At 34.7% G+C, this 13,247-nt stretch overlaps 1 protein-coding gene across 1 annotated transcript in view; it reads right to left on the minus strand.

Moving 5' to 3' along the window:
- Positions 1 to 13,247, minus strand: part of LOC113040609 (NACHT, LRR and PYD domains-containing protein 3-like) — a 173,761-nt gene that overhangs the window by 109,959 nt on the left and 50,555 nt on the right. The window contains exon 17 of the mRNA XM_026198908.1: positions 12,565 to 12,735. Coding sequence (XP_026054693.1) covers positions 12,565 to 12,735 — 171 coding nt within the window. The remainder of the gene's footprint in view (positions 1 to 12,564; positions 12,736 to 13,247) is intronic.

Genomic DNA, 13,247 nt, shown 5'->3' on the forward strand with positions numbered 1-13,247 from the left:
TTTATTCTGAACATTCACAAACATGTTAACTATATTATGAAACATCTGGTATTCCAATTCTCAAATATGTCCAAGTAAATGTATTTGGTTATTTAAATAATGATCATATTATTTATCTATATTGGGTGATGTGTTCTGCAATACAACTTTGTGAAAGACATGAAAGTAGGTGTCATAGTTTGCAGTAAACTTGAAAATGAACACAATGATGATGAAGAAACAGTAGATCTGAATTTTTAATATAGCACTCAGTCCATAGAAGACACAGGTAACATCAACAAAGTATCAACATGGTCAGACCCATTGAACAGAAACTGAGAGAACTCAAGTACTGTGAAAATTAAATGAACACAGCTGAGCCAAATGACAAATCAATTAACAACCATGACAACAAACTAAGAAAAATGGTGCAAACTGAAAACAACGACATCCAAAATGAGTGTTAACGTGACAGTAAGTGGCTTGTGAACTGTGAGAAGAATAGAATAAACTTAATTGTTACTTCATTATACTAATAAAACTAGCGCCGGGACTCGATTAAAAAAATTAATCTAATTAATTAGAGGCTTTGTAATGAATTAATCGAAATTAATCGCATTTTGATCACATATAAATATTTGACCTGAGAACAGTGAGAAGTATTTTTTTTTTTTCACATGGATTTATAGTATACCATTGAATAATGACTGAATACATAAGCTTAAGCAACAAAATATTGTTTATTTTTGTTCAACCAAGTCTAGCAGACCAGTGCAATTTTTGCCATTAAGTGTAGCAATAGCATATTTAGAAACAATTTAGAAATAGTACATTTCAGAAATTCAGGAAGCGTATAGGTGCTGGAACCTTCTGTAAAGTGTTTTTTTAAGTAAAACACAATACTGTCAATTACATTCAGAACATTGGAAACACTGACTATTAGAAAACATCTCTCTGTTGCTTCAGAGGCCATAACATACTAACTCCAACTCTCAATAACCTTGGCCAAAACAATAAAGAGTTCAACATAAAATGCCAGTTGCACCAACAAAATAATACATAGTTCAACATAAAGTGTAAAGTCCACGCTAGCTGCTATATGTTTTGCGTTGAGGTGATACTTGAGGCTCGACGTGCTGCAGTGATATGCGAACGCTAGTTGGTGCTACAGTATAATCGGTCCGCCGAAACTCATCCAGTGAGAGACGTTCCGCGGTGCAAAAATAAGTTATTAAAAATGCGGGAATTTTTTTTCTGTAATTAATTAATCTTAGTTAACACGTTATTTTTTGTGTAATTAATTAATCTCAATTAACGCGTTAAAGTCCCGGCCCTAAATAAAACACATAAAAATATAGTTAAAAGGATCATTATTGCTGATTCAATAGACGTCGATGTGTATTTCACCAATTTTTTTTTTTTTGCTAGAACGTGTGTATCTAAATGTCTGAAGCCTAAAATAAATGCACTGAATGTTGTAAGCTCACCTCAGTGTCTTCAGCTGACAGTTTGGATCCTGTAGTAAATCATTGAGCTCCTTCACTCCTGATTGTCCAGGATCATTTCCTGTGAGATCCAGCTCTATCAGGTGTGAAGGGTTTGATCTCAGAGCTGAAGCCAGAGCTTTATAACCTTCTTCAGTGATACTGCAGTCTGAAAGACTAGAACAGGGGTAAAAATTTAACATTACGTCATTGTAACAGAAATGAGTCGAACCAGACAAATTAAAGAGTCTATCAAAGCTGTGTGCATTGAAACACGAGCTGAATTCCTCAGGAAGTCATGAATCAGTTCTAGTGCCACAAGAACCAAGCAAGATGACCAACCAACTTGTTCACACAACAGCTTTCAACATTAACACCACTAGAACAATTATTTACAATTTCAATTCGAAGAAGAGAAATTTGGTGTCAAATTTGTTGCTCGTAATTGAAATGCAACGCTGGACATCACATGGAAACCCATGAGTTAAACACTTCCATTGACTTCCCCCCACCTAGCAGAACCAGACTGAAATTCCTAAGGGGGGAAGGGATTTTGTCTCCACAGAAGTATTTGTCAAGAGAATGGCAAAGAAAACTGCTTTTGTACATATATGTGGACCAGAACGAACTCAAAAAGACTTATAAATGAATCAGTCCATCGCTTCACTCCATATTCATTTATGTGTAACCCACACATTTGACTATCATGTTATAATCACTTATTGTGTATGTTTTTTCTTTAATAACTATGGTATAGCTGAAGGATACATAGTCATGTCTGGTATGTGTGTGATTGAATTTTCTTGCTTGATATTGTCCTGACAATCATTTATTTGTAAAATATATCATAACCTGGTAATAGGAATCATGTCCAAAATTAGACCCTGCAAGGCAGGAAAATTCGGACCACATGCTTTGTAAGATAAACAAATGATTTATGATACCCCTGAGCCAAGACAATATCTGATTGGTCAAGACAACATTTGAGGTGTGGCCAACAGGCCACTTTAAATACCTAGGACATCGTAAAATCTTGGCTTTTAGTTCTAGCCTTGCTGCTGCTATTAGCCATGTCTGCTTTTAGTCTCTGGCTTTTAGTCTCTGCTATTAGTCATGCCTGCTCTTAGCTTTTTAGCTTGTAGCTTTGCTACCTAGCTTTAGCTTTTAGTCTCTAGTGATGCTTCTGCTAGCTTGTAGCTTCTAGCCATGCGGTTTCGTCATCACTGCTTGAGCGCGGTTCCTGCATGGTTCAGCCTGCACGCCTGCTACTTAGCCACGATGAGAAGGAACACAACCTAGTCTTGTCAAACTTTATTTCTTTTCTTTTCCGTTTGAGAGTTTCGTGTTCTGAGTTAAGTTTTGTAAAGTCGAGTCTCTGACGCCTGACCTCGGGTGCCCTTTCAACTTCAACCAGCGCACACGACTCTGCACTTTCAGCCAACGCCCAACAACCACAGGCTTCCCAAGACGTCACTTCACTACTGAACTTCCAGCCAATCAGCGACACCGGGATACCCCTTTCAACGGAGTCCCTTTCACAGGAAACGAAGGCAATGTATCCCCAGATATTTGTTGTGCTGGTGTATCTAATATAATTTTAGTCACATTGAGGAACTCAATGCGAGGGCTAATTACGTGACTGATGGTTGTTCATGTCTATGCAATTTAAAGTATTGCTGTAAACTTGGGATTCCATATTTCCATCCTCTTAAACTCATCTTTCCCCAACTTTCGATCTTCCTGCAACTTGTGTGAATGTGTGAGTGCGTGCGTTTATGTGTTAGATTAGTTTATATGTCTTAGATTTATCTAATAAAGCCTTATTCATTTTGAAAAGAGAAGTATCTTGTGTTTTGTCCTTACAAGTTAATGTCTTAAACTGCCGATCTTGTTACTGTGCTAATTGATAGTGTTTCACTATAGTTTGGATATTAGTATCCAGCGCAGAGTTGATGTTAAACGGCTCGTTCACTGAACCGCAGGGCGTCTCCGTGACCAGCCGTGAAACAATGATTCTGTTCAAATTCCCTTTAAAATCTTAAATGATTCCCTTTGAGCTAAATTGACCTGTTTCCCTTACATCATTATGTCATTAATCTAGAAATTCAAGAAATAAAAGTTTACTTGTAAGTCAGATTACTTTTTTATAAAGCAATGAGTAAAGTAATGCATTGCTTAAATTAACAACAAATTAATACTTTTTCTAACAACTAAAGTGTATTAATCTTTTTTTATTCATGTCAGAATGTTTCAGTGGAATGCTGTTGTACTTATTTGCAGCACTGGATTAGTTTTGTCAGTGAACTCTCATGTGCAGCAGTCATAAACCTAGACTGCCACTGTCATATAAAACAGTGCAACAGGACAAAATGTGGACTACAGAATGACTACAAAAATTTGTCACATGATACATTGTGAAAATTGAACTACAGCACTGTGAGAATGTTCAGGTGAGAAAAAAAAAGTGCTTCCAGCAATTACGATTGCAAAATAATGCTTATACGTGCTATATAAACACACAAACGCACACACACACTTTTTTTTTACATTACTTACTGATGAATAAATATTTAAACAAACAAAAGACCCAGATTCACACAACAACTCACCAGAGCTTCTCTAGTTTACAGTTGTCTTTCAGTCCATCAGAGATCAGCTCGACTCCTGAATCCTTCAGAGTATTATTGCTCAGATCAAGATCCTTCAAACTGCTGGAGTCTGAACTGAGAACTGAAGCAAGAGCTGAACAGCTTTCCTCTGTTAATGCACAGTTACTGAGCCTGAAGATAAGAAATGAACATTGCATTATCCAATGAATTATGTGTTGTGTTTGTGTGTTGTGGTCAATTAGTTCCCTAATCACCACTTAAAATTAGTGTCTGTGAATGCTACAAATTAAATTTCAAGTGTCAGTAAACAAAATTCTTAAATTGATCAAATCAAATCTCAAAGTTATGACAGAAGGGAAAAAAAATATTTAGTTAAACCATACTATTATGATTGTTCTTTTGTTGAGTGCATCTGTTGGTGAAATGCACTCACTTGAGTATCTTCAGCTCACACACAGGATTCTTCAGTCCCTCAAAGATCTCTTTGACTCCTGAGTCCAGCAGACGACTGTTGTTCAGGTTCATCTCTTTCAGGATGGTTTTGGAGGAGAGAACAGTAGCTAGAACTGAACAGCTTTTCTCTGTCCGATCACAATTATTCAGCCTGAACAGAATAAAACAGGTTCATTAATATTCCAATACATATTCAGCACACATCAGATCATCAGATCTTTATTTATGCTCATAAATGTGACTGACAGTCTTTAATAATGAATAATCATAAGCTATAATGTATAAACTCATGTTCACTCACTTCATTTTCTCCAGTTTGCTATGGGAGTCCATCAAAAGAGATGAGAGTTTCTCTCCATCCAGATCTCCTAATTTATCTTCACTCAGATCCAGTTCTGTCAGAAATAATGGACTTGTACCCAGAACTTTAGTGAGATACTCACACGCTTCCTCTGCAGCAGGACTTTTCAAAAACCTGCAGGGTGTAGAAGAGAATTAAGAATTTAGGTTTCTGGACAAGAGACATTATGTTTCCACTTCTTGAGAGTTTTGGGAGTGGATGCTGTAGAAGGCTAAATCAGAGGGTATTTAGCCAATTTGGAAAAAGAAATCCAAGTACTTTAAGAAACCATGACAACTGTGTATAGGGCAGGTTATATTGGTCATTAGTGGACCATGTAGCTAAAATGCTAACCATGCTCTACATGTAGTCGCTAGTTAGCACAATCCATGCACAAAATAAGTGTATTTAAAAAATAGTATTTGGTAGTCTGTTTAGGGTAAATTTGCTATTCACGTGGAACATATTTCTCAGAAAATTACAGAAGAATTGCACATTAATTGTGATATGTTATAATATAATGCTCCTAATCTTATATATTGTATGTGCTGTGATGTGATTTAAAAAAATAACCCAAAGAAGACATGACTTCTCAACTGATTGATTATTGATGCAGCACTGCAGCAAGTTTGCAGAAAGTTTATTTCAAAGTTATTTAAAAATGTTAAGATATCTCCACCTGATGGTCTTTAATGAACATTGTTCATCCTGTAGTAAATCACTGAGCTGCTTCACTCCTGATTGTCCAGGATCATTTCCTGTGAGATCCAGCTCTATCAGGTGTGAAGGGTTTGATCTCAGAGCTGAAGCCAGAGCTTTATAACCTTCTTCTGTGATACTGCAGTCTGAAAGTCTAGAACAGAAAATAATGGCTTTCTTTGTTGAGATACAGTTTATCATACAGTACTGAGCTTTATAAATAACTTATAATTATCAAAACTTAATTCTTGAGTCAAACACAAAAGCAGATGTTGTGCAGAACACTAAACACAGTCTAAGTGAAAGTATATGAAAACAATAAATTGAACATTATTATAATTTTAACATATAGTAATTTTGATTAATGTCAATACGCACTTCAGTTTTTCTAATCTGCATTGTATGTTTTCTACCAGACCACAGATCTTTTTAATTCCTGGGTTTTCTAGTTTATTTCCACTCAGATCCAGCTCGATCAGGTTTGAAGGATTTGAATTGAATGCTGAAGTCAGAGCAGCACAACCTTCTGCTGTGATACTGTTATTATTCAGCCTGAAGAGAAAGAAAACAAAGACAGGAAACAATCTTCAGTTGATTTTAGCTACAATAAAAATGCAAAGCTAATAACATAAGGATAAATCTATATTATGGTTCATTAAGAACAGCAATGACAGCATTCTGAAAATGTAAAATACTTACGTCAGTGTGTTGAGTTTACAGTGTTTATCCTGCAGTAGAGCAGAGATCTGATTCACTCGTGCGTCTCCTAGTTCATGTTCACTCAGATTCAGTTCTCTCAGGAGTAACAGGTTTTTACCCACAATTCCCTTCACAAACTGACAGGCTTCATCTGCAGCAGGACCCAAAAACCTACAGAAGAGAAGATGAAACAGGATTCAGTTCAATTAAAATTTTATCTTGAAATTTTATCTTGAGCAGCAGACTTAATTTGTGAAACAATATTTTTTATTAATAATTCAAATGCATATAATTTATTTTTGTATTATTTCATCACATCTCACCTCAGTGTCTTCAGCTGACAGTTTTGATCCTGTAATAAATCACTGAGCTCCTTCACTCCTGATTGTCCAGGATCATTTCCTGTGAGATCCAGCTCTATCAGGTGTGAAGGGTTTGATCTCAGAGCTGAAGCCAGAGCTTTATAACCTTCTTCAGTGATACTACAGTCTGAGAGTCTAGAGGAAGACCAAAAAAACAAAAACAAAAAAACATTAAGCATACTAATGTATACTAAAATAGTTTAACAATATATATTAATGATTTCTTTTTAAATTCACCAAATTCGAACCTGAGTATTTGCAGTGTACACTGAGATTTTGCCAGTAGAGTTGAGATTTGAGTCACTCCAGAGTTTTCTAGTTTATTTCCACTCAGATCCAGCTCCATCAGGTTTGAAGGATTTGAATTAAATGCAGAAGTCAGAGCATCACAACCTTCTGCTGTAATACTGATGCAATTAAACCTGTAGAAGAGAGAGAGAAAAAAGCCTGGCTTTGTCTTTTATTACTTTAGTCCATCAAAATGAGATTTACATAATATTTTTTTCAGTAGTTGTAATTTTAACACATTGACTAAATTACTTACATCAGTTTTTTCAGTCTACACTGTTTATTCTTAATCAGAGTTGAGAAGGACTTCATTCCTGAGTTTCTGAGTTTAGTTCCTCTCAGATTTAGCTCTGTCAGATTTGAAGGGTTTGAATTTAAAGCTGAACCCAGAACACGACAATCTTCTTCTGTGATATCGCTGTTATTCAGACTGCATCAAGAGAAAAATCAGTTAGTTTCAAATAAATATTTGTTAAATACTAAATACCATAATTAGTTGTTAGAAGTGGTACACTATATATAAAACATCCAGCAAAAAGTATTAAAATGGTCATAATAATGATAAAACTTACATCAATGTGTTGAGTTTACAGTGTTTGTCCTTCAGTACCATAGCAAGTTTTATTAATCCATTATGTTCTTGTTTAAGTTCACTCAGATTCAGTTCTCTCAGGAGTAACAGGTTTTTACCCAGAACTCTATTCACATCCTGATAGGCTTCATCTGCAGCAGGATCCAAAAACCTACAGAAGAGCAGACAAACCAGAATTCAGTTCAGTTCTCAATTAAACTTGCAGTAATGAAAAATAGCAGCCAAATCTGATGGATACATTTGTGAAAGTTGTTTTTACTTTTATGCATCAAATTACATTAGTGAAATAGTTTTTCTTTAAATAATTCACCAGCACATCATTCAAGTTTTTATTATTTCCTCACATCTCACCTCAGTGTCTTCAGTTGACAGTTTTGATCCAGTAGCTCCTTCACTCCTGATTGTCCAGGATCATTTCCTGTGAGATCCAGCTCTATCAGGTGTGAAGGGTTTGATCTCAGAGCTGAAGCCAGAGCTTTATAACCTTCTTCAGTGATACTGCAGTCTGAAAGTCTAACAAAAAGAGATTTAACAAAAAGCATTAAGATTTTTTAACAGCCCTGACATTGTGCTTATTTCAAATACTTTTACCATTATACTGGCAATAGTTTCATTACATTACATTAATTAAAAAAATTGTGATACAGTGATATGTATGTATGCTATGGGCTCAATCATACACGCAACGCATACGTTTTCTGCTAGTTTCAGTCCGATGCAGTTGTCATTTTCACGTCCTCTGCCACATTGTATAAATAGCCATTGCATTTGTGCTCTCATGGGCGTGCTGGTCTGAAAACTAGGAGTGTTCAGGTGCATTGTTGGCACATTGCGATTTTAAGGCAACTAAAATAGACTGCACCATTGACCGACTGAAACCTGGTAGACAATGGCGTTATTTAAAGAGTGCGTTAGTAATATTTGCCTATAGGCATGAGCACAACGTTCATACACTGTTCTTATTACACACACAGGGACTCGCAACTGCGCACAAACATGCCAAATATTAAAATTAAAGGATTACAATGCAAAATATTATTGTTGTATAGGGGGGCTTGGCCCACAAATGCCCCCCTTGGTACCGGCCCTGCTCTCTGGAGAAGCGTTCAGTCGTTGTTCTTGCAAATTCTGACGTGTAAATAGCAAATCCTCCATGGAACGAGCACAAATGTCACTTAACCCATTTAAGCCCACCGGCAACAATAGTTGTCGCAGTTTATAGTTGTCATTTTCCTTTTGCAAGTATTTTTCTAGATGTTATCCATCTTATATTTCTCAATGGCATGCAAGTAAAAAACCAAATAAAGGATTTCAAGAAAAAAAAATAAGGTACCACTTCCTTCCTGTTATATGAGGCTGTCAGCTTCTTACCCCTACTTCCAAGAAGCATGGCGAAGGCAAACCCTCCCAAATAAATGTAATTTTCATATTACTAATAAGTTTTTATTGTTGACTATATATATATATATATATATATATATATATATATATATATATATATATATATATATATATAAAAATCATGATATATATATATATATATATATATATATATATATATATATATATATATATATATATATATATATATAATCATCTCTAGAATCATCCAAACAAAAATCTTCCAGGAGATTTATGGGTCAACATCACTGTAATGTGCCTTTTGGTGTCCTGAACATAAATAACTTATTTGCCATGATAACTCAACAAACGTGTTATATTAGGCTAAGTTTTTTTATTCATAACAGAAGCATTAATTGGTTCTTTAGATAGATTTTAGTTTTGTATGAGAGGATGTATGTTGTTTTGCTATGTCCCAGGCACTGCTCATTAAATTTGAATGAGAGTAAAATAGTGAAATAAATAAAAAAAAAAAAAATGTTTTCCTATTCATATTTTGTTAAATAAGATATTACTCAAATTGAGTGTATTGATCATTTTGTAATAAAAACAATATTTTTATTTAATAAAAAAAGAAGAGTTTGTCCATGTCCCTTGAATGGTTGTCCACCCTGTCGTATTGGGTAATCTGTCCCTTTAAGAAGAGGCTATCACCATTAGTGACATCATCACAACAGATTTTTTTTATATCTTCAGTGGTGGGAATTTCAACTGCTGAGGTGAGTTGCAGCTGACTTTTCAAATGACAAATTTTCTTCATATAAGTTTGCTTACTTGTTTTGCCAAAGCTTAACATGTCCACCCTGTCGCCATAAAATATACAGGAAGTGATTAAAATACAATATTTTCAAAATATGTAAGTTTAAATATACCAAATTCTTTTAGCTAGTCACAGTTTGTTGTAAGCTAATATGCTAATTGAAGCTCAAAATGTCCACCCTGTCGTTGTTACAAAATGTCCACCCTGTCGGCCACTTAGACTCGATGGGGTGGACATACACATGACAGGGTGGACATAGCATTCATTTGTAGTTAATATTGCAATTTAAAGAAATGTTATATTACATTTTATAGAAACATCTGCTGTAGATAATAGTTGTAATAAAAAAAATGTGATTGAGAATGTAATTATATATTAATTTTTTTTAAGTTGAATAAATGTTTCATTGTCATATTTTGTCATGCTTTTTGTGTTCTGCTTCATGTGTCCACTCCGTCGTGGGCTCGTCCACCCTGTCATCTTGGTATTTTTTTTATAATATTTAAAATAACAATGTAATCATACCTATATAATCCATTGTGCTAGGTCTGGGGGCAATAACATGCAAACAAAAAACTGCGTCCAAATATTCAAATATTTCTTTAAAAAAAAATAGAGTTTCTTTAAAAAAAAAAAAAAACAGTTTACATAAAATCTTTTATGTATTTATAATTTGAAAGCAAACAAATAACCCTGTTTAGGAAAGGGACATCATACCTTTCAGAAAGTATCATTTGTATCTTAATAGTGCAATGAAAACATATTTAACTAATTTATGTCCACGACAGGGTGGACATATCTATGCTTTAATGCTCTAAAAAATGGCCCATAATTAAAAAAAAAAAAATTGTGGGAGCTCAGATAATATATTTATTATAGTATTTGAGTGTCTACTATTATGACATGACATAAAGTGAATGGTAAATTAAAATCAAAATGTGTGAGTATTGTGAGGGTGAAAGGCACTCTATGGTGATATTGACCCTTATACTTTTTTGTAAACTTAGCCAAAGTCCAAGGTTATTGGTCTTGTTTAGTGCTTTTTCCTTTCATAATATCCCACCTAAAGCATAACTTAACTCTTTAAGTGACATCTATACTGTACAGTAGACCTTCATTTGATAGGGAATAAATCTGTCAAAAGGAGATGACGACAGAGCAATCTTTGCACAGCTCTACAGTCCCTGTGTCTGCTTTTGCCATGAGAGGAGATTTACAGCAGCAGTTTACTTACTTCAGTCGGTCACACAAAAGGAAGAATGGAAAGATAAAGAACTAACACATGGGATTAATTTATGTAGATCATGTTTTTCACCCTTTTATAACATTATGTCTCATAAGGGGCAAAATATTGAGGCCCCTTTATCCAGTTTGGATGAGTTTCATTCTAATTTGTCAAGGACCCTAATTAATTTTATGACTAGTAGCTTAAGATTCCATTCTAATTCTGAAATTTTCTTTCCGGTATAACCTTTTTATTATATAGTGTAATATTTCCTTCATTCAAATTATTATTATTATTTTTTTTTATTAATTTATTGATACACAGTACCCTGTTGGGTCAACTTAATGGCTGCACTTTGTTCTGCACTATGTTCCACCATTTTAAGACGAATTGATTTATAGTGTTTTCATATTCAAGAGATTATAAGCTAGAAGCAACTTTTTTTTGTGGGGGGTGGGGGTTGCATTGAATGTTCTTCGACTTTTATGAATAATTGATTTGTATATGAATAAAGATTTATCTGTTTAAAGCAGTTATTTTGAGTTAGATGCCAACTGCTCTCCTCCTATTCAAATTTGACATTGAAGGGGTGAATACAACATATTTGCCCACCGGCAACTATAGTTGCCACACACTCAAATATGATTTTCAAGAAAATAAACTAAAACCTGGGGAAAATAAATGCAGAACATGTTCACATAGGACACTATTAACATTACTATATGCATGAAACCATTCAGAAAAATTTGGGCACAATTGGGTTAAAGGAAATGGGAGATGAGACTCTGATTGGTTCATTGCACATTATGCCCAAAACACACCCATTACTCATTGAGTGAATAGGGACAACCCTTTTAGACCATGCATTGGGCACGCTGACCATTTTTCCTGTAAATAAACTAGCTAAAGTGAATTCGAACACTCCTTAAGTGTACTTGCGCCATGCACTTTAGACCATGCACTTAGATCGTTAAAATAGGCCCTATATCAGAAACAAAAAAAATAGTTTTTTTGTTTAAAGATAGTAAGATAAACATAGTTAACATTATTTAACAAAACTTTTGAGTTATGGATTATGTAGGCCAGAGTTTTTGCTGCAACAAGTTGTGAAAGCCATCCTGTTTCAGAAATAAGGTCACAGAACCCACCCTGTTTGTTTTATGTATTTTGCAAAAGCCCAATTGTGGACACAATTAAAAGAAGACCCTTTACAGTTTCAAATGATGTCTTTTTATTGGCATGACCATAAATGCTGTTATAAGGGAAAAATTCAAGTGATTGCACCAGGACCACAGTCATCTCAAGAAGGTTAAAATAATGTTGTTATTATCAAGCAGTGGTTCACTGAACTCACCTGAGTTTATTCAGTGTGCAGTTTGTATTTTCCAATCCGTTCTGGAGTTTCTTCACTCCTGAATCCTGCAGATTATTGTTGCTCATGTCAAGTTCTTTCAGACTGGAGTTTGATCTCAGGACTGTAGCGAGAGCTGAACAACTTTCCTCTGTTAGACCACACTTATGCAGACTAAAATTATGAACAGGAGAGGAGGAATTTATAAACACAACATACTTCATTGATTATATCTAGAGATTACTTAGAATGATTGTGTTTTGGTCACCTGGGACCTTTAAAATACTTCAAATGTCCGATAATAAATGAAAAGAATACTCACATCAGTGTGCTGAGTTTACAGTGTGTATCCTGCAGTAGAGCAGAGATCTGATTCATGTTTGTGTCTCCTAGTTCAAGTTTACTCAGATCCAGCTTTTTCAGGAGTAACAGGTTTTCACCCACAATTTCTTTCACATTCTGAAAGGCTTTTTCTGCAGCAGGACCCAAAAACCTGGAGAAATTAGTAGTCAAGTGTATACGTTTGATTTTTTAAATAAGTGGGGACATAAAAGACAGTTTGGTTGGTAGATTCATTTTAACAACAAGTTAAAGAGGGGTGAACTGTATAATTCAACAAACTCTGCATGTGCTAAACACTTACCTTATGTTCTTACTTATGCTCATTCTTGAAAGAGCGCAATTTTCTAGTGTATTTATTAACTTATCAGGTAATGTCAGTGATATGAACCATTGCAGATGTGGACAAAATTACAAAAACAGTGCTTGTATATAAATATATTTTAACTTGCTAGACACAATTCAGTAGTCACTGGATATTGGTATGGTGTGAAGATGAAGGTTGGAAAAACACAGGAATGATGGTGCAGCCACAATAGCACGTCATTGCGCAGTCATTAATTATTTCCTGTGTCCACAGTCCCAAAGTGCAGAAATGTACAAAATTATGACAAATAAACAAACATACAAAAAACATACTAAATATTAGTGCTGTCAATCGATTAA

The sequence above is a fragment of the Carassius auratus genome, chromosome 22 (genome assembly GCF_003368295.1).
Source record: "Carassius auratus strain Wakin chromosome 22, ASM336829v1, whole genome shotgun sequence".
In the NCBI taxonomy this organism is placed as follows: domain Eukaryota; kingdom Metazoa; phylum Chordata; class Actinopteri; order Cypriniformes; family Cyprinidae; genus Carassius; species Carassius auratus.